This window comes from Mastomys coucha, unplaced genomic scaffold, assembly GCF_008632895.1.
Source record: "Mastomys coucha isolate ucsf_1 unplaced genomic scaffold, UCSF_Mcou_1 pScaffold22, whole genome shotgun sequence".
NCBI lineage: Eukaryota > Metazoa > Chordata > Mammalia > Rodentia > Muridae > Mastomys > Mastomys coucha.
Window position 1 is genome coordinate 43743694 of NW_022196905.1, and position 27848 is coordinate 43771541.

At 40.7% G+C, this 27848-nt stretch overlaps 1 protein-coding gene across 1 annotated transcript in view; it reads right to left on the reverse strand.

Annotated features, from left to right (window-relative positions):
- Adgra3 (adhesion G protein-coupled receptor A3) overlaps positions 1-27848 on the reverse strand; it is a 97804-nt gene that overhangs the window by 29170 nt on the left and 40786 nt on the right. The window contains exons 4-11 of the mRNA XM_031342237.1: positions 24898-24969; positions 22988-23059; positions 21030-21190; positions 18310-18523; positions 12983-13147; positions 10180-10381; positions 9269-9424; positions 1287-1448 (exon numbers count right to left, since the gene is read on the reverse strand). Of these exons, the coding sequence (XP_031198097.1) occupies positions 1287-1448; positions 9269-9424; positions 10180-10381; positions 12983-13147; positions 18310-18523; positions 21030-21190; positions 22988-23059; positions 24898-24969 (1204 nt within the window). The remainder of the gene's footprint in view (positions 1-1286; positions 1449-9268; positions 9425-10179; positions 10382-12982; positions 13148-18309; positions 18524-21029; positions 21191-22987; positions 23060-24897; positions 24970-27848) is intronic.

Genomic DNA, 27848 nt, shown 5'->3' on the forward strand with positions numbered 1-27848 from the left:
CTTCTTTATACACCATCTTGACTTATTAATCCAACCCCCACCCCTTTCTTGGTTTACTTCCTCCAGGCTCAGATAGCCATGGTCAACCATCATCTTAAAAGTACTAAATGGAAATTTCCAGTTACAATACTCATAAATAACTTTCTTCACTGTTATAATCGGTCCACAGTATCATTAGGTGTTATCAATCTCTCATTGTGCCTGATTTATAAGCTGAGCTTGGCAGGTATGAACATAGAGGATAAAATGGCGTATGCAGAGCTCTTGACTACCCATCGCTTCAGGCATGCACTAGGGATCTTAGAATACTTTCTCAGGAATAAGGGAGGCAGCTGTATAAGCAGATGTATAACTCTTGGAGCCTGTTTTGCATGCTGAAATGGCCTTCACTCATGCACCATCACTTTTATTATGCCCTTCTATGGCAGAAGGACCCATGAGGTGCAGCTAAGTAATATGGGAGGCTCTGAGATGGAAGCAGGTGTAAGCAGTTGGGGAGGCTATTGAAAGACAGGTGGGTCTCAAGTCAGGAGAGCAAAACTGCCACGAACTTAGCGGTGAGACAACAGCTACATTATGCCTCTAATTACATAATTATTTGGGGACAGAATTCTAATCTTAATTGAGCTAAAGGTACAATAATGCACAGGATGATCAAAATAGCCTCAGGAACTGTAGAACACTCAACTTCCCTGTAATAGTCAGGAGCTGAAAACCATTAATCAGATCAGAGTATGATAGCTCAGGGAGTGAGACATTTATTTATCACATTTTTAGAACACAAGTAAGCAATACACAGAGAAATTTCAAGTTCAACTTAGAATGAGCATAATTTAATACTGTTTAACTGAGAGATTATTAAATTGTACTAACTGCTTTCCAAATACTGGAGAGCAGCTCAGTGCTTTAAGATCAACCCCGAGGCGAGCTATCAGACATTCTCCTGAAACATCCTTCGGGGCTCAGAACTGAGAATTACCTTGGATGGACAGAGGCTGGCACGCCAGTAGAGCCATACAAATATTTCTTATTTTTGTTATAGAATTCATTTCAGTGGATTAGACAGTGACAGCCATTCGAATTCCACAACACAAAAGTATTTTCCAGTTTCTGAGAAAACAGGTTACTCAGAAGCAAAATTAACTTCTCAAATGGTTTTAGAGAAAGACACTTTGTGCTTCAGCAGGAGACAGTGACACCATGACAGGGTAGAGAGATGAGGCCCTTCTAGGTTGGAGTGGCCATACTCCAATCCTCCTGCGGGCCTATGACAATGTTGTACTTACTGTGGAGTACACGTGGGCCCCACTGGCTAGGCGGTGTGTGGCAATGCGCTGCAGGCACTGGACAATCCGACTGCAGGCCTTTGCTTCTCTCTGGGCCAGCCACAGGACCCGCTCGTCAGCCAACATGATGTTGCTTGCCACATCAACCATCACATCACCAAGCTATGGAGCAAACCAGAGAGAAGAAAAAGATATTAAAAGCCAGGCCAAGAGCTGCTGAACAGACTCAAAATGAAAACAAAATTAAAAAAAAAATTTTTAAAGGATGAGATTGATTTCTGTATAAATCTGATGTAAGAAAACTACTTGTTTCTCATTAAAGCCCTCAGATAGGAACAGCAAGCTCAATTATGGCCATTTGGTAATATTTAGCTCCAAACAGTACTTAAGTAGCCACTACATCACTAGTGACAAGACTGCTGTGCGTCATCTCTGAGGAAAAGAAAGGCAATTAGATTAATTAAGGAGGAGAATGTGACACACTGTCACAGACAGACTTCAGCTCATCATCTAGAAAAGCATTATGAACACTGTATATGTCAGCTTAAACTCCTATTAATTATACTCACTACCTACAGTACTTCTTCCATCTCCTGGCATATTCAAAATGCCAATCACCTTCACCACCCAGAGTGCCCAGTGTGCCGTGTGCAAGTGTGATTTCCCCCACTGCAAATGAACTCCCTCCATTCATTTAACTTGAGAATCAAAGAACACCTGAGAGCCCAAAGCCATGTAACAACTGATCCTAAGAGGCGCTCCGTCTCTGCTGCTCCTTCCACACACTGCACCTACTCTGCTCTTACTTGCTCAACTGCACTTTATGGATATCAGCATAAGGCAATAACAGGAAGAGGTCACTTTGCTTCCTGATTACTGCAGTTTACCACAGGAAAATGCACTGGGCAGCCTGTTTGTCAAGGAGACCCACCCAAGTCAAGGGAGGTCTAAACAGGATCACATGCTCATGAAGGGAGATCTTGGCAGGGGATATGGGAGGGGAAAAAAAAAAGCATTCCAGAGGCTGGAGCAGAGCTTTGCAAGCCGACTAGTCCTCATACAGCAAAGTAAGCATCAAGGTGTTAAGCTGCAATGCCAAGCCAGAAAGCCAGGGCTGCTTTAGCAAATGGCTTTTGATCATCCCAGAAGATCCCAGCTAAGGCCCTCAACCCTGCTCTGTATCCAATACTCTCCATAAAAAGTATAAATAGGATGGCTGTGGAGGTTTAGGAAGAAGTCCAGCCCACCCGAACATGGTCCACTTAGAAAACAGGTCAACGGAAAACCACAAGATCCTTACTCTATGACCACGGAACAATCTCAGAACACGGGTGAATATCAGCACTCCAGATGCCTGGACAGATGCCTGGCCAGACAGGCACCTCTTCAACCCAGAAAAGAGGGAACTACAGTCTAGTGCCTTCTAAATGATGAGCACATTTAAGTGTCAGCAACAAATATCAGGCTCCTGAAACCAAGCCTCACATAGCAAGCACAAAAACTATGTTGGCTTCTTTCATTATTTTACTTGTCCTTTGAGTGTAGGTGGGTAAAGAAAAATAACCATTTCCATCCCCAAACAAGCCTGCTTTCTAACACAAAAATCTTTGTACTAGATAGAGCCATAAGAGGGCACCCTGTTCTTCTGATTTTCTCTGCAGATTTAACTGGCAGACTATCCTTTTGGAGGCTCGCCTCAGATTTCTTTTGGGAACCACCAATTCTATAGGATGATACTTTACATACATGACAAGTTCCCCACACATATACACCATTGGCCAATGGCTGTCTAATGGTCTGCATCACCAACATCCACATTGGTAAAGTTTTATTCTCTGAGGTACTTGACTACTGTCCCTTGACCTTTGCCCCTTTGCCAGCTTGAAGCAGCTAAGAGCTGCCTTCACCCCCCAAGTGTCTGAGAAGCAGGTAGGGTGATCTCTGAGATGGGGGATTGAGAAAATAGGAGTTAGACAGACTCCCTGTTAGGCAGACAGACAGGGAGAGGGGCTATGGCTAGGTAATAAACGTGGTGAATTTCCAAGATGTCCAGCTTCTTACTCAACCTCCTGACTGGAGGAGACAAAAGCCTGGTAGCTTAAAATCAAGCTCTTGTGTGTTTTTGTGTCCCACCAGCATACTCCCTGCTGAGGTCTGGCTCAATAAGCCAAGGACTGTGTCATAAAATAGTTCTGGGCCAATGAGGGTTAACTTTCTTCAAATCCTGTTAGGGAAAAAAAACTCCAGAAGCTATAAAGCCTGGATAAGGCTGGATTTCTCAGCTTCTGAGTCCCCCCACTTTTTCTCTGGGTGTCTGTTGCATGTGTGTTTCCTCAACCACAATAAAAGACTTTCTTCAACTGGTAAAAAGAAGGTGGAGGCACTTTGTATATCTGTTTTCAGATAACAAGGCTTAATGCCTCAACCACAAACCTTGCTCTAACAACTAAAAAGTTCCTAACTTTGTACTGCACTTACCACAGAACAGCAAAGCTTCATTCTGACTTTAATTCCTTGCAGTCAGGGGACTAAAATGTGTTACTTCCACGTATACCTTAGTACCTGTGTAAGATTCATGCAAACTGCCAATAGCTATCAACGGTCACTTCATTCATGGTTCAATGTTCACTAGTGGTGCTCACTTACATTCTCACAGAGTAAACACTGTGACTCACTATCTGAAGCAGTGGGAACGGAGCACTGGAAGAGTCAAGTGTGCTCCACTTTCCAGCTTACAGCACAGAAAGAAAACAAGCATGGAGTTCTCATTTTAAAATGTGATTCCCACTGAGATCACTGCCATGACAGAATTAGCAAGGTAAAAATGTGACTGAGAATGATGCAATATAATCAAAACATTCCCTTTCAAATGACTCCCAAGTTCTCAAGGAATGTCTCTCCCAAGCATGATGCAGTACCAGGGTCAACTGACAGAACAGTTAGGAGGAACTGGGCAGGTGTGGTGGTGTACAGTTCTACAAGCCAAGCACGTGGAAGGGAAAGTGGAGGATTCTTTGCATCTAAGAGTTGGGCAGCAGTGAGACCTCCTGTCAAAATGAAAGGGAAGAGTAAGAAGAAGAAGTAGAGGAGGGGAGGGGAGAGGGTTAAAGAAGGGAGGGGAGGAACAAGAGGAAGAGGAGTAAGAACAAGAGGAAGATGAGGAACAGGAGAAAAAGGAGGAGGAGGGAACCAGGAGGAATGAAAGGAGGGAAGGGAGGGAAAGGCAAAGGACAGAGTGGGAAGGGGAGGGAGGGACAGGAGACGGAGCAGCCACAGCCACCACCAATCTGTATAATTTCACTCATTTAATGTCATAGCCAACATGGGAATATCTACACCCTACACTTTCCTACTAACAAGAGGAACTGTGCTGGTGAGGACCCCTATTTCGGCATATATAAGATGGCTACTGACTCCTACATCATTTTCTGCACCTGCCAATCAGATCAACCAGACATTGACACTAATGAACTAATGAACTCCATCCTTAAATGCAAATTGAGAATGGCTGGAATAATGCTTTTTATTGTCTACCACTCTGCTTTGCTGTTACTTCAGGATTTTATCCAAAAATATAACAGGCAGTGTGATGAGGTCCTCAGACACGCTCAGTGACCATCAGAATTGAATTGCTTTTAGTTATGAAAACTTCAGAGATAAAATACACAAAAGCACTGATTGCACTTAAGGCAAAGCCACAAATATGAGCTGCTACAGAATGGCATGATTTTAATGAAATGTGTTTTGTATTATTTATAGAATTAAGCACATGAACTTTCTGAGGATCTGATTGTGAAGCCTGACAGACTTGTCACCCCTGTCCTGAAACCCTATCGTTATACTGTGAACCAACTGCTCTTACCTCCAGGTCATGCCAGGGCCAGAAAGGAGTATGTGCTAATCACTGTAAAGGAAAGAATGACCCACATAATAGAAGTCAGGAAGCAGCTCCAGGAAGCTCTCTTTGATCACATGCACATGCACACACCCTGATTCTTCTGACCCTTTCATGACTGGAGTGGCCTACAAGAGACAACCCAAGAAGAAACCCATGCTCAACACAGGCTGTAGTTCTGTCCTGTTTATACCTGTATGTATGCTTTCAGGAATATTTTCTGATCTATTGGAGCTTTTCCCACCACTGTGATGGATTCTCTTTCCATAACTGAGTCACAGAAGCATGGGGTATTTTGTGACTATCTGCTATTACGAATATTCTGCTGACAAATCTGAATTTGTCAAATCAAATTCTGCTTGAGTTCTTGGTCATTTGACATGGAATACTGAGAAAAATGGCTCATTCTCAGCTAAAGCTGTTAGTCTTGTTGGCTCTATATCTCCTTGTAGGTAATGTGGGTACAGGATCAAACTTGGATTTCCAGGCTTAGCAAAAGGAACCATCACCCACTGAACCGGCCCTAATGGTCTTTTTTGTTGTAGAAAACATATGTATAAACCACAGCAAGTAAGGTCAGGTCTTAAATACTCCACAAATGAAGGAGGGGATGAGGCTGGGAGGGAAGAAGTGGGAGAGAAAACCAAACGCACAGGCTATATAAATAAGATTGATAGCTGAAAATTGTCCCAGGTAGGTGAGAAGTCCAGACAGGAGTTAACAATAACATTCTCAACACCACTGAAATTTCCCAATAAAATGTTCACAGGAGCCTAATCCCAAAGGGAAAAAATTCAAATGAACGGCCGGGCAGTGGTGGCACACGCCTTTAATCCCAGCACTTGGGAGACAAGAGGCAGGCGGATTTCTGAGTTCGAGGCCAGCCTGGTCTACAGAGTGAGTTCCAGGACAGCCAGAGCTATACAGAGAAACCCTGTCTCGAAAAAACCAAAAAAAAAAAACCAAAAAACAAAAAAAAAATTCAAATGAACAATATAATCTTAAAAATGAAAGCTGGGCAGCAGGTCTCAGAGCCTCTGCTGAAGAAGTCCTGCAGCAGATTCCCAGAATTCATCCTAAGACAACAGACTGGAGCACAGGCAGGGACAAGGAGAGCAATCTGTGTTAAGAACCCAGCAGGTGACTTCTCCAGGAGGCTCACACTACCAAGCACTGGGGCTTTGAAAAGCTTAGTGAGCAAAGTCTGGCAAGTCTGACTAAGCAAAAAGCTGGGAAATACCGGACATAAAGGTAACCAGAAGCATCAGAATGGAATGCTTCTATTAATATAAGTCAATGTGCACAAATACCAATGTGTAGATAGAATGCATAAACATGTGCTGAGTGACTCACGGGGGGCCTTTTGTTCACAGACAACTGGAGCACGAGAAAGGACTCTATGGCAAAACCAATCCTGCTCTTTGTGAACCTCCTCCTCATCAGACACATTAAGTATTGGCTTCTTAAGAAAAATCTCCTCTAGTAAATACAGAGGACACATTTACACCCAGACAGACAACTTTGGCTGCCTTTATATGGCCACTAAATACACCTTTTAGGTCTGTTCAGGGTAGTGTCTTTCAGTAGCTATCCTGACACCATGCTCCTGGCTTAAAATGGCTGAAATCAACCATGGTTTTAAGAGCAATCACATCAAAATATGTTAGCTATGTACAGAAGCATGGGCCGTACCCACTGCGAAGACCTTGCTGAGCATACTTGAGAAATTCATTTAACTGCTGTCATATCTTATGTATGTGCATCTCAGAGTATCTTAGCATAATTTAATGCAGTGGTAATTAACTTAAAGCACAGTCCTTAAATCCCACAATTTCTATTTATTACCCTAATAACCAGTGAAAGGCAAAGCCTGCAGTCCCCAAAGGATTGCACAGGATGGCAGTCACCAAATCACAGGGAATACATGTATACTTCCAGGGTTCAATCATGAAGCCTACTTTTCCCTTGATTTTTGGAAGGTTGACATCACTTCTTTTTGATAAAAACTGTAAACTTTACTCTATTAACCAGAAAGTGACAAAAATTCCCTCCAACAAATGTTCAGAGAACTACCTGAAGCCCTGAGTAGTTCTTAGATTGGCATAGAGATCAGAAGGCAATGCTGTACAATAAATAAATAAATACCTTCTGAGATGAGAAAGTTTCACAGTCCCATAAAGCCATACCCAGGCTTGGAAATCACTGTGAAACATTGTTTCCCCTCAATTCTTTTACTTGTTTATAGAAATTCTGTAAGCTAAACAGAGCCAATCCCATCCTAATTTTAGAAATAAACAAAAAACAAAAAACCTCATAGTAACCATTAGCTTGTATCCCAACAAGATGCTGTGACCTGAGACATGGAAGCAAGGCAGCACCAGCACCAGGCACCATTATTCAACCCACAGTGCCACACTACAAAAAATTGTATTTATTATTATTGCTGTTTGTTTCCACTGTCCATGTGTGAGTAGGGATGAGTACACACCCTGGTGTGTGTGTGTGTGTGTGTGTGTGTGTGTGTGTGTGTGTGTGTGTGTGTGTGTGTGTGTCTAGCCTTTTCACCTGCTAAGCCGCCTCTCCAGCCTCTATATTGCTCTTTCTAAGTCAAGAACTGAAAAGCAGTTCTTCACAGCCACTGCAGCACAGGAGGAACAGACATTACAATGTTTCAGAGCTCACATTCCAAATGTCACTGTAATTATTCCGCTAACTCGAAGCACTCCACTTTCAGAAAGCAACAGCAATCATGTGGGCAGCTACCCTGTGATTATCAGCAACAACAGAGGGTAACAGCACCAGTAGAATCCAAACAGCTTCTCCCAGGGCTAACAAAGCTTCCCCAGGGAAGTGGCTGCTGCCAAAAGCATAGTAGAGTTCATCTGAAAACCAGGGTCCCTGAGTTCAGACCATAGCACTGAAACAGTCATACTGTCCAGCGAAGTTGCCTATTACCCAAGTTCCATTTATATACGCATAGCATTTTCCCTCCTCCATTAACTACGCCATATCAAGTACACGGCAACTGCAGTCAGGTTGCAGTCACCAAGTCATTAGCAACATGCAAGCCTAGAATATTCTAAAAATGGGAAGAAAATCCTTGGTTAAATGATGTACAGAAAGAGGGTATATTATTTACCTAAAACAGTACCAGCAATAAATCTGTGATGTTTAACTAATATGTTCCCTACTGCACAAGATAGGACACGGCTGAAAGCAAATGGCACACTGCAGAAGTCACTTCTGGATCCTTTGTGAGGACTCCCACACTCCGTGTTCAGCTCAGCCCTAGCCTAATTGTGTACACTGATATGCGACTTAATCCCTAACTGGCTCAGCTCATACTTGACCTAAGTTCTTTCTGCCTGCCTTTAAACCCACCTCAGGTAAGTGGTTGTATCACAGGAGAACAGTATACAAAGTTCTTAAAGAGCTCAAAAACCACAGCTTAAGGAAACATTACCTTTGCCTCAAAACTTAAATATTTTTTCTTTTATTTGTTGCTCTGAAACCTGGGGGGTTTGACTACCCCATAAAAAATGCCATGCTGACAAACATCACAGTTTTAACACCCCTACTTAAGTACAAAGCTTCTCACAAAACATGACTTCCTTAATCAGGCACATATAAATTGTACGTCTATAGGTACCATGACATTTCCTATATGTATACAGAAATTCCTCAGGAGACCCTCACTTGTGTTATATAATGAAAGTGACAGGGCAGTTTAGTCCAGGTGACTAACACAACGAGAGGGGCACATGGCTGTGTAGACAGTGAGACTCTCAGAGACGACAAGCAGCAGCCAGCTAACACACAAGATGGTGGAGACTTCTTTCTCCCTCTATCTCCCTTTGCTATACAGGGCTCCTCAGTTTTCAGGAACTAACAGCTCACCGCCAGACACACAGGTCTCTATTACTACTGGTGAATAAGCTTTTCAATGGCAAGTTTGGAAATCAAAAAAGTGTATGAAGTTCAAATATAGAAAACACAAACCAGCTTTAAAAACAAGCACTCCATTCTATCCCATTAGAGGTCACCATTGGCTGACATTTACTCTGCAAGTCTGAATTTAGGAACTTACCTCTTTTGATTTTTCTTCTTTGGTAAATCTTCCAAACTTTTCTATCATTTCAGCCACAAATATAACATCCATTTTGTCAGAGAAGTTGGCGGCCTCCACTGTGTAAGCCAGCAGCTGCCGAGCTGTAGCTACCGCATTTGTAAGATTGAGGGGCATCTACAGAAAAAGGCAAATAAGCACTTCGCAAAAGGACTACTGATGTTGACATTGTTAAGCTGACTTAAAAAATCTACCAAAGAGATAAAAACCAATATATTCATCATCAAATAGGTTTTCAAATTCAAGAAAGTTAGATTCTGATAAAAAAAATATACTAGGGGAAGGGAGGATAAATTAAACTGAGAAAGAAATAAAGGAATGCTCAGAGACACATAGGAAAACACACACAGTTCTATCTACTCTTTGCTTAACCAAATTCTCTACAAACTTCTCTGCTGTGGAAAAGCAGTTCCCAGTTCTCTAGCTGGGAGTGGTGAACACATCCTTTCTTTCTGGAAGCACTTACTGACTTAGTACTGATCTCTATGCCATGTTTGTTAATTTCCCGACTGACACTGTGACAGCAACAACTGCTGTATACAAATTAAGCTGGTACTGAGGAACAGAGAAAACTCCTAAAACAGACCCCACAGCGGACAAGGTAAGGTTAATAATGGTGCACAGAAGCAGTAACAATGAGAGTCAGCCGAGAATTCGCAGGGAACACTTCTGATAAAGGAGTTACAGAGGTATATAGTCAGAATCCGAGATAAGTCTGGGACTCTGGCTGGTCAAGCGGTAACAGAAAAAGATAGGGCCTCACAGAGTACAAAGGTATAAAGGAATTTTCATCCAACACTTACCCTTATCTGGCACTTAAAAATACCATACTTCGTGCATAACTCAAGTGAATCAGAATGTCCTATAGTTACCTGATTAAACATGTACAGAACTCTAGTGACATCATTTGCATATTGGCACCGAGAATAATCATCATCTGCCCAAAAGCCACCTCTGTCGCATCTGCGCCACGCCTTCCTTTCATCCTGTGTATTTCCAGGATAGATCCCACTGCTGTGGGTGTTTCGGGTACACTGGAGATATGCTGTGATGCCCGCCAGTGTTCTGGGCCATCTAGACAAGTAGAAACAAAACAGTCTTAAGAAAACCTAGAATGGTAGATGCTAGAAAGGTTGGAGATGGCACAGAAAGAAGCAAGGACTAAGACATGAATATGATCACAAAGAAAAATCACACATCCACGCCCTCCTACATACAAAACATGAGACAAAAGAAAAGTTCCTATGGATCTTTGGATGAATTTATCCAGTCTATCACTTGAGAATATGTTGATAGCATAATGCAATAAAATAATTTTTTGAAAATAAGAGTCTAAAATCTAAATGCTGCTATAAATGTTCAAGAAAATTATATCAAACCCAATAAAAATGAAATTGGTGTTATGAATTAGCTTACACTTCTGTTTAATAAGTGTTATTATATCTTTGGCATTATGTAACAAGTGCGACATTAGAGAAGATTCTAGCTCAATAAAGACAGACTTTGGTCTTTTGTACAAGTATGGCTAGGAAATTCGGACAAATAAAAATGCCATAGCAGGCCATTCTGTCCCATCCTGAAAAAAACCCTGCTTGCACAACTGACCCTTCTCAGTGCCTTTGTGGGAACCAGTGTGGGAAGGGGGTTGATTGCCTGTGCCTGGAACTGGGCTGCTGCTGCAGGATTAGCTGAGGACCTGTTTCCCTGCTCTAATCTGGGAGATTTGCCTTGTGCTAAACAGAGAGCATCTAAAAGAGCAGCACTCAGCAGCAGCTGTGGGGACTAAGTCTCTGAGGAGTGCTCCTTGGCAGAGACCTGCATGAAGGCTGCTGGCTGCCTGGTTTATTCTGCTGGAGGAGAGACTATGTGTGAACCTCACTCATGGATTCTTCCAGAACCTGCCTATGCCATTTACCTTTAAGCTCCAGCTATGTCTACTCAGAGATCCACGCTAAGTTTCCCACATGAGACCCTGCAGTGAATTCTGAACAGCACCATCAGTGTTCAACACAATTTATCAGTGAGGCATTATTGGACCAGGAGTCACTCAACCCTGCTGATGTAGCATGTCACCCCCTAGAGCTGAAGAAACCTTTGGTATTTGAATTCTCTATTTCTCTAAAATCGAAAATGAAGTTGTGCATACTTAATACAAATTATAACGGATGCATAGCAATGGAACTGCTGAGACAGATCAGTCATACCAAAACAGAAACCATAATCAAGAACTACATAAGCAAATCAAGCAACACTATACCAATGTTATTAATGCAGCAGTGCTGTAATACTGTAATACCTTAAGGAGTGTCAGAGATAAATAACTCATTGCAATCAATTAAACACATAAAACACTCCAAAACTGAACAAAAGACAAAAATCCAGCATAAATGGAAAATATTATGATTACCACATAAAAGATATTGAGTGTCACAAAATTAACAAATGCTGCACATTACACTAAGTACTCAGTATAAGCATAGTATTCAATGTACATTAAGGTCGCAGAGGCAATGATATATCTCTCTCTTTCTCTCTCTTTCTCACACTCTCTCTCTCACACACACACACACAATTGTTTTAAGAAGGAAGTAAAAACAGAAATGCAGACTATTATGATGGAAAGACTTAACCACTGCAGTGTCCCATAGACTGGAAAAACAGACACGACCAGACTTTCTTACTCTAAAACTCTTGGGGCTACAGCCAAGCTGTAACAATAGCCCGCATCAGAAACAATGCAAACTTAGTATTAAATAATCTTATACTAGAATTTTAAAAGCAAAGTATTTTTTTTTTGTTTACACTAAGAACTCGTTATTAAAAATCTCTAAACACATAGTATAATATATCTGGAAAGATGAGTAACAACTTTCAAAGTACGAAAGCCTAAGGGAAAGCTGTCAGCTTACAGGCCCTAATCCTTCCAACCGGATCTCAACTGCTTCGGCAGCTTTTACAAGAGCCCTGGAACTCACCAGATCCAGCAACTGTTTCAGGCTATGAAACCATGTTCCTCCTAATTCCTCCTGACTCTCCCCTGATGGTGAGATATACGACTAAATGACTTAAGACTGAAAACATAGCCAGGGGTGGTGCGCGCCTTTAATCCCAGCACTCAGAAGGCAGAGGCAGGTGAATCCCTATGAATTCAAGGCCATCCAGGTGTACACAGTGAGTTCCAGGCCAGCCAGAGCTACACACCCCTTTCAGGGTTCATTATAAAGGTCATTAGAAAAAAAAAAAAACACAACATTCTCATCAACCTGTCAGTAACTGTCTCCCAAAAGCAGGGGTTTGAAACACATGTAGCAAACCCTCTGATAAAGGTAACAAGGGAGAGCCAGAGTGGATATGATCAAGATACACTGCCTGCATGTAGAGTTCTAAAAAGGACATTTCTTCTAATATGACTATCCTTCCAGAGACTCCTAAATCAATAAGTAGAGGAAAAATTCAAGTATCTTTGTTTTTTTCCATAAATGGTTCTAATATTATCACCACAATGAATATTTCTTAGACATATATTTATATGTGAATATCCATATAATTATGTTTGCATGTATATGTTTGTAATCTATATGGATGGACACGCACACATACACACACACAGAGAATTTTTGAAAAATACAAAGCTTTAGGAAAAACAGCCTTTCTAGTATTTTCCATGTCACCAACCTGAAATCACCTTTGTTGTTCACAACCCTCTCTGGTGGACAGTACTGGGCAGAGCTTTCTAATACCACAATATCAACAGTTCTTGTATTATTGCCACGTTTGGTCTGAACATGACAGCCCCAATTTCCAGTAGATCCAGCTTGAATATTAGAAATGGTTAGGGCACTGCACAAAAAAACACAGGGAAAAAAAAAAGAATTGAGAGAGTAAGAAACACGATTGGGATCCTGGAGATAAAGAGAGCCATGAGATGGACAGGTACAGGGTCCGATGCCTTGTAACACGCAGGAGTTTCTGAAGCACAGAAATTCATGGTGAAGCACAGAACTGCCCGAGCAGAAGTTGAAACATTTCTGTAAGTCACACCATCTCAAAGACTCTGAACAAAATATCTATGAGGAAAGGTCAATTATGAAATGATTAAAAACAATACGAAACTGCTGGGCAGTGGTGGCGCACGCCTTTAATCCCAGCACTTGGGAGGCAGAAGCAGGTGGATTTCTGAGTTCAAGGCCAGCCTGGTCTATGGAGTGAGTTCCAGGACAGCCAGGGCTACACAGAGAAACCCTGTCTCAAAAAAACAAAACAAAGAAAAAAAGAAAAAAAAATACAAAAGAAGACAGGGCTGGAGAAATGGCTCAGAGTTAACAGCAGTTGCTTCTTTTACAGCAGAACAAAGCTTCATTCTCAGTGGCCCACACAGGAGCTCACAGAGGATCTGTAACTCCCAGTTTCAGGGCATCTAATGACCTCTTCTGGCCTCCAGAGGTACTGCATGCACATGATGACCATACATACATTCATTTATGTAAGCAGAGCATTCACACATATAAAAAGAAAAAAGTATTTAATGGGAAGTATTTTGTGGAGAAAGGTTATAATAAAAACGGCAGTGGGGGAGGTGAGTGGGCAAAGACACTTGCCATGCAGGATGACTTTAATTTGATTCCTAGAACCCTAGAATCAACTCCTGCCTTAAAGTCCTCCAAATTCCACGTGTACAATGTGGCATTCATGAAAGAATACATGCACACATACAGAATAAACGTAAATCCAGAGAATGATTAGTAAATGACCAATTAATGATTCCTAAAGAAGTTTCTATGTGAAACTATGCTTCCCCTTAGACCTGCATCTCTATGTAATGGTCAATAAATCTCATTCTCAAAATGAAATCATAATTCCCTAATATAAAACCTATTAATTAAGGAGCAAGTATCAAAACCTTCAATTAACCTCTATTCCTCTATATGATTCACTGTGCTTTGTTGTTATGTAGACACAAATGATAAGAAATAATTAGACATAAAGCATGTATCATCTTAATTAACTTATCAAGTTACATCTGGAAGTGAACACACACTTGTCTGCTCTCCTAAATCACTAAGGGCTAGTATCCGGATAAAGGCTCTGAGGCACTGTCACATTCTGAAGCATCAAAGAAAACCAACATTCGCTTGTCTAAGTTAAGAAATAAGTCAACAACTATAATAAATATTTAACTGATGAGGTACATAAAAACTGAAATTCATTATTCAATCACCATTAAGTCTACAAAGTTCCATGTTGTGTGACTACACTGAGCTAGGATGAAGTACACAGAGATTATGGTGATAAGAACCACACATAATCCAGGTTGCAACCTCAGCTCAAGAGCCTTTACTACGTAACTCTATCAATATGTCCCTTAAATAAAAAGTATGGTAGTTCCATCTAGTAAGATCCACGTCAAACCCCAGGCAGTCGCTGTGGTACACAGCTGAAATCCCAGCATGGAGCATGCGAGGCAAGAAGAGCAGAGCCTAAGCTCAAGAACAAGAACTTAAGTACCCTATGTGTCTCTAGTCTAGTAAGTTACTAGCCTAGCCATTTCAAAGATACGGTTAAAGCAAAAGAGAATTAAAAATAATTACAATTCAATAAAATTTAACCCTATTTTTAAATAAACACAGTGACTTCACATGGGAGGTAACTGCCTGCCAACTGCTATAAAAATAGTCATAGCTCAGAATCTCATCAGGCAAATAACACTTTCTTCTTCCATGATACTTTGACACAATACTTGACCACCACAAACTGCCTAAAGTCCCACATTTCAAAGCATGGTGCCATCAAGAAATGTGACATGTTTTAATGGAACACTGTACTAGTAGCTAGCAGTCACATGGTCTTTAATCAATGTCAGTGATTCTGAGGATTAGTCTATGTGAGCTCCTTCTGTAAACTATGGCTCTTCCTCAGGGACACCAATGGAGAAGTTAGGGCAAGGACTGAAGGAGCTGAAGGGATTTGCAACCCACAGGAAGAACAACAATATCAAACAACCCAAAAGTTCCCCAAAGTTCCCAAGGACTAAACCACCAACCAAAAAGTACCCATGGAGGGATCCATGGCTCCAGCTGCATATGTAGCAGAGGATGGCCTTGTCAGGCATCACTGGAAGGGGAGCCCCTTGATCCTGTGGAGGCTTGATGACCCAGGATAAGGTAATGCTAGGGCACTGAGGCAGGAGTTGGTGGGCAGGTGAGGGAGCACCCTCATAGAGGCAGGGGGAAGAAGGGAAGGGATAGGGGGTTTGTGGAGGGGAAACTTAGAAGGGGGATAACATTTGAAATGTCATTCACTAAAAAAACTCACCATGGCTCTTCATACACTAGGCCAACTTTTTTTGTGGATAACTTTTAATAATGTTTTCAATGTCTAAAAGCATCCACTAGAATAAAAGTCCCAGGAATCGTCCAGACAGCAGGTCTCAAGACTTAAGGAGATTCAAGAAGGAAGAAACACGCTGAATTTCACCTTCTAAGAAAACTGTGAGCATGGAGTGTTACAGATGAAGGATGGCTGACATCAGGAGACCTATTGGGAATCAATAAGCTTCAACCTCACCCACATCAAGAGCCATGTGCTTCCTCTTTCTACATATTCCAGGGTGAACTCTGGGGACTAGACCCTCTATCTTCATATGAAAGACTGTCATGTCAGTCAAGTGTTTCTAACAAGAAAAACGTTAGGCCAAGTTGTTTTTCTTAGCATTTTTGTGTGTGTGTGTGTGTGTGTTGCTGTAAAAAATTGGACATACTTTAAGCATGACTTCTGAAACAGATTTATAAGGTAAATCCACTTTAGTCATACAACTTTAGAGTTTTAAATTAACCAAAGCTCTTTGTATATAGAAGAGTCTACTATTCGTAAAGTTTTGTTGTTGTATTGGGTCAATTATTGCCTATTTATACAATAAACTCCTTAAGAGTGCATAATTTGATGCATTTTGACATATGTATATCCTTGTGCAATTATTACCACAGTTAAGATAGTATAACAATGAATCCATCATTCCTTACAATTAACATCAACCCTCCTAAGAAGTTCAGCTGCTGTGGCCAAGCCCACATTAGACCATCCTCCCTGCAGTGAGCAGTCAGCAGTTCTGATCACACTAATAAAGTGTAAGTATGTGGAGACTGGGATACAGAAAGAGTGATCAAAAGCAGACAGAAACTACAGAGGATTTGATATAGCAAGAAGGGATTGGCACTGGGAAATAAATCGGACGTTTATAAACATCCTATGGCTGTGGCCCAAGGCTCCTCTAACACCAGAAATATACAATCTTTGTAGCCTGAAAAGTTAGAAGACCAGAGGGAGCAAAGGAAAAGCCCTGACACCTTACACAGGGAATACATTCAGGAGCTATGACTGTAGTTCAGTGGAGAGCATATCCCTAGCATGTGTAAAGTTGTGTGTTTAAACCCCAGTGAAGCACTCACTTAATACAGACATAGTTCAGCTGCTACCTACCAGAGACACAGAGCTACAAAAGTAGGTTAGCCAAGCTAACTGCCCAGTCAAATAAAACTCAGTTCTCCTAAGAGGAACACAACAGAACCCAGAAGAATCCAGTCATAAACAATTTTCCATGGTGAGTCTGTAAATATTTTAGATTCTGTAAGCTAAAAAAGCAACATGTAAAATATTACAGAAATGCATGTATAACCATTTGTAATGTGACTGCTTAGAAATATCAGTTCTCCCTTTGTGACAGTGGGCCTTTATAGCAGATTTATGGTCCTGGGGTCGAGTCAGATGGACTTATAGCCTGACTCCATTATAAAGTACCTGTTTGCCTCCTGACCACCAATCCAGCACCTGATGTCTTTGGTGCCTCAGTCTTCCATCACACTAACTACATCCTCCCCTAACAAAAGACCATGTTTTTTCAAACCACAAGCCAAATTAAACTTTTTTCCTTTATGGTCCTTCTTCCTAGAATTGTTTGAAAGTGCTAAATAAAGTAAGACCATGTGCTAAAAAGTAAACACTGGTATATGGCTTGGCATCTGGCAATAAAATAAAATAAAATAATAAAAAAAAAGAAAGAAATATCAGTTCTCCAGAGTTGGCCAACAATGCCTATCAGTATTTCCTTCATTGTACATTTATAATATGTATGTGATTTACTTCAACCTTATTACTGTAGAAATATTTTTAAAAACCATATTCAGTACAAATGTCATGAGTCATGAGTCCCTTAAGATGACTCAGAAACTGGAGTAAGAGCAAGGGTTAAAAGCATCTAAGCACTAGAAGATGCTAAATGGAAATACGCTTCCAGGAAAAAAAAAACCAAAACTAGAGAATTCAACCCTAAAGTTTCAGAGATGACTTCTGGTTTCAAGAATCCTTACTTTCTCAACAAGTTTCTCACAGCAACCCTACGTTGGCAATGTGAAAGCTAATGTGTTACTTCAGGAAAAATCCCAGCCACGCTCTAGGCAGGCAAGGTAGGCAAGACAGAGAAAACCAAGAGGACACTCAGTATCCACTCCCGGAAGGGGAGCACACACATGTTAGGCTGTTTTATACGTTATAGAGCTCATTCTGACCAACCAGCCACGGGACTGGCAGCTCAGAGTTATACTTTTACATTAGCAGTGAGTGGGTGGGGATACAAAGGGGAAATAAAATTCCTTAAAACATAGCATTATTTAGAAGATGAAATAGTGAAAGGGTGGTGATTCCTAAAAGAGAAATAAAAGTTTAGTAGCAGAAATGGCTAGCAATTAGGTTTAGCACTAAAAGTTTACATTTTCCTCTTAAAACTTTAAAGAAAAAGACTTCAACTTTTAGTGTTTTCCTTTTATATTCAGCTTTTTCTTCCAAAACTAGATGAGGAGATAGTTAACTAATTTAAAAGGGTGACAGTAATAACCAGGAAAAAGGAATGTCCTATTTAGGGCATTTTTCAACAGGGAAAAAGAAGCAATGGACAAATTCCAGGTAGGCACTGCAAGTCCCAAAGGGCAGCAAACCCAGGAGCACTGTACCTGGCGATCAGGGAGCAGTTGTGAATCATACTCTTCTCCACAAAGATCCCTTGAGACTCATCGGTCTCAACAATTCGCCCATCCTGATACCACAGCACTTGCATGTCCTGGTCTATGTAGGATGCCATGCACTGGAAGGGAAGGCTGTCTCCTTCAAACACGACCTGGCGGTGCGATGGAGTCATGTAGAAAGATGGCAGTTCAAGGGGAGGATCTAGGCAGAAAACAAAGGACTGAGTGAACAGAAGCCCAAGCAGGTCAAGCACTACACTTAGAAGCTACAGATACCCTGTGGAACTTAATGGAAGCAGAAGCACAAACACGCCTCCGTTCCCTGCCTTCTACTGCTAGCCACAGTGTGCCTGTTGAATCCAGTCAGACCTACGGCTCCCAATGTCCCAAGGTCATGTCCTGGAAACTTGGTGCCCAGTGTGGCAATGTACAAGGCCATGAAACTTTTAAGAGGATGGGTCTCCTGTGAGATTTTTAAGTTATGGGAGGTGCTGCCCTCAAGAAACTGATCTCCTGGGATGAGTCCACGAGGGTAAGTTGCTATAGCAGCCAGAGCCTGAGTGCTAACATGTGGCTTCCTGTCTTGAGATGTCATCTCCTAATTCCACATATACTCCTACCATGATGCTATTCCCATGAGGCCTTGATCAGAGGCCAAAAGAATGCAGAAGCTTGATCTTGAGCCACAATCCAAAACTGTGAACCAGTAAATAAATCTTTCTTATCTCTAATGTTTCTTGACTTTGTATATTTTGTTATAACAGAAACAGAGTAAAGCAAATAGGTCACAGCTTATAACAACTTTGAAAATGAAAGCATCTGACATTCACTCCTGGTATACAGAGCCCTTCCTTTCCAGCAATGCCCTAACATCACAGCAACACAAACGGAAGCAAGGACAGAGGCCAAGAACAGAGTGCTGCGATCTAGACACTGGAGCTACAGAAGAATAAACGTCGGTGGTCACAATTTAAAGATACATTTTGATGATCATATTTCCTTGGATTAAAATGCCGCCTTCTAGTTACAAAATTATATATATAGTAAAAATTTTAAAGCATTTAAAGAGCTTTTTTTTTTAAATAAGATCCTTTCTTTCAATCACTGTCTATAATTCCTTCCTGAGTCAGAAAGGCAAAGAGTTTACATATACATACAAAAAAATGTATATAAATACTACTGGTTCATTAAAAAGACTTCAAAATCTTTAGTTCATTTATCTAACACAACAATTCTGTTGACAGCAATAGTATATGAAAATCAAAATGAAAAAATATGCAAAAATATATACAAGGAAATTAATCACTGTGTTATTTATGGAGTGAGAAATTATTAACAAGCTGAAGATGCAGGGAGAAAGCTGTTACATTACAGCTACATAATGGACTCTATTTTATACAAAAGAGGAAGCTTACATTATTTTAACTTTCAGAACGTTATCACTATGAGTAAGATGGCAGGGTTTTTTTGCTGTTTTTTGTTTTTGGTTTTTGAGAAAATACAGGAAAAGCTGCAGAAGTTAAGCATTAAGCTATCAATACTAGCAATCCCTGAATGCCATGAACTAAGTATACACAGTTTGCTCTCTTTGAGTTTCTTGTTTCATATAAAGTCTTAATTTTCATTCAGAGACCATACCTTGCTTGTAAAATAACAATGCTACCAGTAATAAAGTGAGAGGGGAGAAAGACAAGTTCATTTACTCTGCCTCCCTCTTTCCTATGGTGCATTTTTACCATTTTACAGTTACTATGCTATTTTGCTCACGTCTGCAGAAATTTCCCAAACTCATGATTTTCAATAACTGCATGCTATATAACTAAATGGAAATGCCAAATGTCAACAACTATTTCTGTATAATTATGAACTTCAGCATATGTTTATATAAAAGTGATCAATTCCTTTAAATTAACTCTATAGAATCCTTAGATCTAACTACATCAATCCTTTATGAACTTTATGAACTGCTAAGACATAGTTCAAAGGTCATATTATGTAGCTAGGGGTGTGACTTAGGACACTTGCCTAGCTTGTATAAGGCTGAGTTTGGTTCCCAACACAGCAAACACAAATGACAAGTGAAAGCCAGAGGTTATTATGGAATCCTACTCCTACAATAAATGGTGAGAGCATCCACATCCCGAGACTGTCTTACTCTCAATAAGCTCCCCACTGCCTACTAGAGGATACATGAGCACTCTGCTAGTCTCTGAAACTGGTTTGCAACCTGCTCAGAACCAAGAAGAGCCACCCAAAAGGCCAAGGGAAGACTGGTTTTTGTTTGTTTTTTAAAGATTTATTTATTTATTTATTTTTATGTGTATGAGTACACTGTAGCAGTACAGATGGCTGCTCTCTCTGGTCTTGCTCGCTCCTGCGTAATACACTGTAGCTGTCTTCAGACACACCAGAAGAGGGCGTCCGATCTCATTACGGATGGTTGTGAGCCACCATGTGGTTGCTGGGATCAGAACTCAGGACCTTCGGAAGAGCAGTCATTGCTCTTACCCGCTGAGCCATCTCGCCAGCCTGGAAGACTGTTTTCTAATCTGGCTACCTTAATCACTGGTTTACATTGCATATTATTAAATTCTTCAAGATTAATTGTTGTGCTGAGATTCTGTCAAAAGAACTTTAGAGTCTGTCAAGAAGAACATGATAGCATATCAAAACAAGATAGACACTCCTCAGTTCAGTTTCTTGCTTACCACAAGTCAAGAGCTCCTGCTTCACCCCTGTGACTGGCTGGGCCTGCAGTGACTTAGGATACACACACCTGGTGTCCCGCACAGTGATGTTTCTCTCCTTTACCCAGCGGTGCATCCACAGAATGTTACAGTCACACAGAAGGTACTCAGTCTGAAATTCTCTGCAACACACAGGTTAGGGTGACCATGAAAGCATCATGTAGCTGGGGCTCTGGACTGGTTCCTTTTCGTTATAACTGTGGGCCTTTTTGTTGTAAAGCACAAGGTGTGGGTCGTAAACTGGTTACTCCTTTCCTGATATCCTGTCTTTCAGAATGCCAGATCCCACCAATACCTCCCATGATCCTAGGACTGCTTCTTATCAAAGCTGACATAAATAACAAAATGAAACACTCAGTTTCTCAGACATCTTTCTTATCCCTCTCTTCTATGCAAATCTCTGAACCCTGGGGTTTTGGAAGACTGGGTCCTAACCCATCCTAGCAAGCCTTTACTTTTTACTGTAGAGCACATGATAATAATATGGGATGTTGAAGCCTTCCCAAATTTTATAGCATCACTGCCATGTTGTTGGATCAAATGCTGACACCTCTATTGTTGATTTTGGCAATGAAATAGCAACATAAAGGAATACAGGCCTACTCTGTGGTCCAACAGTTGGCTGGACTATAAGCTTTACAAAGGTGGAGACCATTTTATGACACTATTCTCCTATACACTGGGTATGGCAAGAATAAGAATACCTTAAAGTTACCATGAACAAAAACAAAGAATGTGCATTTAACAGAACAGTTGGCCTTGTATTCTTTTAAGAAAGGAAGATTAGGTTATCAGCCTGTTAATGTGAGCAGCCCTTTCACTAACCAATAACTATCCCTATGATGCACAGTGTGGTAGATCTAGCTAATGCAACTAACTGTGGAGGCTACCATTCCAGCACGGCATATCTAAGAGTAGAACAACACATCAGTATTAACTCATCACTATGGCACGGGAGCCTAAAGGTAAGTCAACCAAGTGCACAGGTGGGCATGCTTCTAATTCACAGTTGGTTATCACATGGGGTCAGCTCATAGTTTTAGTCAAAAAAGTGGGTGACAGGAAGGATACAGTGCAGCAAGGCAATAATAAAGTTTAAAATATTACTCTAAGAATGCTTTGGTGTATCTCTAACTCATGAGTAGCAGCACTGGCAATGCCTACCATTTCTTGGATGAAATTACTTCCCAGATTCCTGCAACTGAGGCTCAAAGGCAAGGTTATCCTTCAACATCTTATCTGAAGTCAAGAAAAACCTGGGGTGTGGCTTGGTAGCAGAATACTTACCTGGTATGTGCAATGGCCATGAGAGTAAGGAATAGAGGGTCTACTATGGGGGGGGGCATCTATTAAACAAAGGCATCTGGTAAAGAAAGAGTTCCCTGGAAAATGACTCAACCCAATAAACTATACATAATGAAAATGTGATAGACAATCTGTAATTCTAATAAAAATCAGTGTAATTTATACGCTAAAATAGACTAATGATTATCTGGAAATATAATTAATTTTCAAACATGACTCCTTTGTAACCTCTGTTTGAGAGGAATAAACAATATACAGAATTACAGAAAACTGTGAAGATGATCGTCCACTGAGGAGCTATACCCTTGGCATTAATTAGACAACAATAAAAACTTGTGGATCTGAAAATGGAGTCCTGAGGACCAACTCCCCAGATTTCTTCTTTCTGACCACAGCTGGAAAGGACACATTCAGAGGAGATGGCTATCTCATCTGAAATATCTCCTGAGATTTACCTCATGGGCTTCAGGCCAGAAGACAGCTCATGCAAAAGCCTAACTTTGGCAAATCTGCAAGACATTTCTCATAAAACCCCTTAAGCTACATAGCCACTGTTTGTTTTTTAATTTTCAAAACTGACTATAAATTAAATACAAAAAAGAATTCTTACTTACAAAGACCGCAACGATCCAAGATAATCAAAAGTCCCTTGAGACAGTGAAGTAAACAGATTCCCTGAAAGGTTTCTAGGGAGGAAGAAGAAACAATTCACTTCTTAAAATACTCAGCTCCACATCACTTGTATTTATTTGATATCATCTCAAATGTCTTATGATCAGAACAAAATGTAATGGAAGAATAATTCATAAAAGCTGTTTGAATTCTTAAAAGACAGAATGTGCAGGTGCCTCCATGCGGCTAGCGGGCAGCAGCCTCCTCCTCACAGAGTGGACTAGGCAAAAGCTTAAAGCACCTTAATATGAGATAGGATTCCTCTGCCCTCATCAGCAAAATCTAACAGATTCCTTATGGATTCCCCACTAGAAGGCCTGATCACATGTCCACTTCAGAATCATTCAGAAAAGGAACCAATAAATAGCTAAAGAAAGAATGGCCTTCATGACTAAGAGAAAATGTAAGCAAAGTAATATGCCCTGTGGCGAAGAGGGCTCCGGGTATACAAGGCAACTCTGTAAGCTCTCCTGCCCCTCTCCCATCCAAATGCTGGACTGTGTGAACCCTTCAGCAAGCTGTATGCTTAAATTCAAGAGTATTACTATTATGGTGTGAAATGGGTCAAGTGCTACAGCAAGAAGATTTGACTAAAGCCTCTTCCACACCTCACTACATGCACAGGAGCTGGAGGGAAGAAGGCACAGTGTGACTTCTTTGGGGTAGTGCTTCTCACAGGCAGGATACGAAACAGGTGTCCCACGTTTTATGGTTCTTTGACCTTTGTTATGTACATATATGTATGTGTATATATACATATATAGGGAGAGACTATGCATGTACATATACAGAGAAGGAGAAAGAATTCCATACATAGAAGAGTATCCTGCTTAAACTTTTGACAAGTTAAGGATAAGGCTAAAAGTAAAAAGTGTATTAACTTACAGTGCTGAAATCTTCAACACTAAGTATCATTTTATCATTATAGAAATATAGAAGATAGGTTATAATATATTATGGTGGTGAGTGTTCAGAACAGACAGCACACCCTCTGGGGTTTCCAACACTAAAGTGTATGGAAGTCTCTGGGTAAAAGTGACAGCACCATTTAAACACCACAGTATCTATTCTGTGCACCATAGACAAATAAATTTGGATTTTCAAAAAGGGGAGGTAGGGGTAGAAGAGGACACAGGAAGACACAGGACAGAGACTTGGGGGTAGTGAATAGGCCAAACTCTCCTCCGAGGTATGGGCTTAATCCTTCAATATGACAGTGCCAACTGTGGAGGGAGGGTAGAGAAAAATAGGGTTGAGGCAGGGAGTCAGCTCCTGTTACAGCTGCAACAATGGGTTCTTAGACTGGGGATGAGAGTCCGGCTACCAAACAAGCACCAACACTCGAAATCAGTACACAATGACCTCCAGTGAGATCGAAGGATGGTCATGCTGAAATAGTGTATTAGAAGTCCCAAATCTGAAAATCTGAAATCTAAAATGCTTCAAACTATTTGAACTCTGTGACAGCAGTATGGAAAATTTTATACCATGAAACTTGTGTTTCATGCAACAGAGTGTTTGAAATATTATGTGAGATCATCTCCAGGCTCTGAGTGTGGAGTGATTATGAAAGAGAAATGAATTTACATATGGGTCTCAGCTGCAAAGCTTCTCCTTATGCACATGAGATCACTTCAAGTCTGAAATACTCCTTTAGTATGGGAATCTTAACCCATCTTCTATTCTGAGGATACTACATCTCCTGACCCAGTTGTAAACTTCCTGTCCCTGCAGCTTCTGCAAAGCCTACAGTTACTACTTGAATATTAAATATGCTACTGATGTTCAGAACCTCTTGAGTACCTACTGGTTCAAACATCTTACACTTTAATAGGATAGAAATGGTACTTACAGCCGAACCAGATTGGTGAGTCCTCGAAATACGTCTGCATTCAGACAACCTATTCGGTTGTTTGTCAGGTCCCTAAGGGAAGGGGGAAGGGTGTGTCTTTAATTAGTTCTCTTAATTATTACAGGCCCGATAGACTCAGTAGTCAAGAACAATAAGACCCTTCTTTTCTGCATCCTCCCTCACGTGAGATACAAAGGACATTCCAGCAAACGGATCCTGGTTTATCTTCTTTCTGGCACACAGAGACAAGATGCTATTTAATTATATTCCAGCCACTGACTCTACAAAATTATTCAAAATAAAACTAGAGTAGTAAAACGAGACTCACTCTATCTTACTATGTGCCAGAATTCCTGAGATGCCCTGCAAGTCAACTGAGGCAGGAGGCTGAAGAACTTAGCCCAGTAATCCAATCGGATTAACAACATGACTTCTGTAACTCCATCCTTTAGCTACTCAGATGTTCTGACTATTATGAAGGGGGTGGGGGGCACTAATTAGCTTTTACCTTACAAATCTGTCATTTACTCTTAAGCCAGATGATCTTCAACAACATCTAGATAACGGTCCAATTATTCTGTCAGTCAACCCTAAGGTTTAACAATTCCTAGCATGCATTACCTTCTAAATATTTTTCTCTCATTAAGCTATAAAGTGCCCTACTTTTATTTATGCATAATTATTAATCATTATTACTATTTGATATTAGGGAGAGCATGCATGAGCACAAGGAAACGTAAGTTTCACAGTATGCACATGGAGGTTGGCAGACAAACTTTCAAACTTCTCTTCTTCCACGGTGTTCCATGGACTGAACACTGGCTCAGGACAGAACTGCTTCTGCCTGTGGAGCCCTCCTATCTGCCCCATGCTGAAATTCTAGCTGATACATTGTTGCATCTTTCCTGTCATATTTTATTTCACACCTGGAGCAAGGGATGCAGTGAAGTTTATATTTAACTGAGAGAACTGTGAGTAGGAAGGCAACATCAAACATCTATCTGGAATGTCATGCCTTGCATCTTTGTTCATCAGTGAACTTGACTAACTCTGTGGGGGTGGTGGGGGAGGACTATGGACACCTACTATGAATCATTCTTTTTATCAGTTGCTACATTTTGAGTAATTCAATTTTCACTTGGTTAATAGAGAAATCAGAAATTTATATAAATTAAAAATCTGAAAAGTATTTATTTCCTTTGTTAAACACTATAAAAAGGAAGAGGGTACTTAAAGTGCCTATTTCCAAACAAAAGTCTCTAAATTCCAAACTGTGCACTTGGTCACAGCAGAAAATGCATGCTTTTGACTATAAATTCCAAGAACAGAGCATTTGACCTGGGTATCTCCTCAGTGAGCTTTTCCCTTACATATTTCAAAAGCCAGCCTGAGTTATCTGGGCAGAGCAGGATGCTTTAGCTCTGGTTTCCCTGGTATGGCTAAAGTAACCTTAAGCCACACAAAGCTTGCACTTATGCTCGTATTGCTCGAGCTCCTTAGAATATGAAAGCCAAGCACTTAATTGTGTTGGATTTTTTAAGTGGATTTTTCTTTTATTTCTAGATTTTACTATTTAAGAAAATGAGGTATCATCTTGTGGGCTGTTGCCTGAACAGGAGTGCCTTAGTCCTATTCATTATCTCAGCTCACTTCTGAGCTTTCAGTGATGTAATTACCATTGACTCTTTGGGAAACAATTTCATTACAGCTATGCCTACTTAAATGGAACTTAGGTATTGATAATGAGTTTCATTTGGATTGAGAATCAGCTTAAATTCGTTGATAAAGCAAAGAAGAAAGTGAATGGGTTTGAGTTTCAACTACTCCTGGTAGTTAATCTTTCAAAAGCTACTTAATCTTCCTGACTCTAATTATCTATGAGTACAGACAAAACCACGGACACTGACAAAACACTTTGTGTGGCCATTGAAATGAATGACTTAAAGCCTTGCAAGAAAGTGAGCCTGGGTCTATAAAAGCTAGCAACCACTGACTAAATGGCTATCTTTACATCCCACTGAGTCTCCACATAGGAATCCTTCAGCTTGCAAGCTGTATGCCATAAGCTCAATTACAAGTCAGCTGTTTGGAATTAAGAATGTGTTTTCTGGCAGGAAGAACACTGTAAATGGCAATTACCTTACAAGGCAGGAACACCAGAAGAGCACTTAGTGTGCGATGCAATGCAAACAAGCTATGGCAAAGCCTAGCACAATTACCAGTAATTAAGTTAAATGCTACTGAACAGGATTATTAAACTTTTAGACGGCGGTACTTGAGACATTATTTAGGATAAGGAACTAAGCAAGAGTCTAAGGTTTTCTGAAGCACCTTCAAAACACTGCCAGGAAACTGTCTTTAACTGACAGTTAAGCTCTTTTGGCCTGTATCTCGGCATGGAGGTGTTATAAATATTAACCTTTCTGCTACCCAAGCCGCTGTGAAGACAGTTGTTACCCATACAGGGAAGAGATAGCGTGTGATGATAGAAGGAAGATGTCGCAAGGAAAAACATGGAATGTAAGCATCAGTGACTGGGAGGGATGATGAGAACTTGGCCCAGCTCCTGAACTTCAGGCAGGGTAGCACTTTAGCATTAATTCTTCATTTACCTTACTATGAGTCTTTTTCTTTTATCCTGCTACCTCTCTCTAAAAGTATTTTCATCCCCTCTTAAAGAGGCTCAGTAAGCCAGAGTCCTAAGTCCTTGTCTGACAGCCATTCATTCCTGACTCTGCCCACATTGTATAGCACATGTGTGTTAAAAAACCAAATTTTCTCTCTCTAGTCTGTCTTTTTTCATACAAGTCCAGAACAGGAACTTGGGAGGTCAATTCTCCCCATCTACAGCTTTGTGCATGCATCAAGAGCCTGAGTTCTTCCACAGTAGTGGGAATGTGTAAGTGGCCAGAGCTCAGCAAATGTCTTTACAAAGAACATTGTGTGGCATG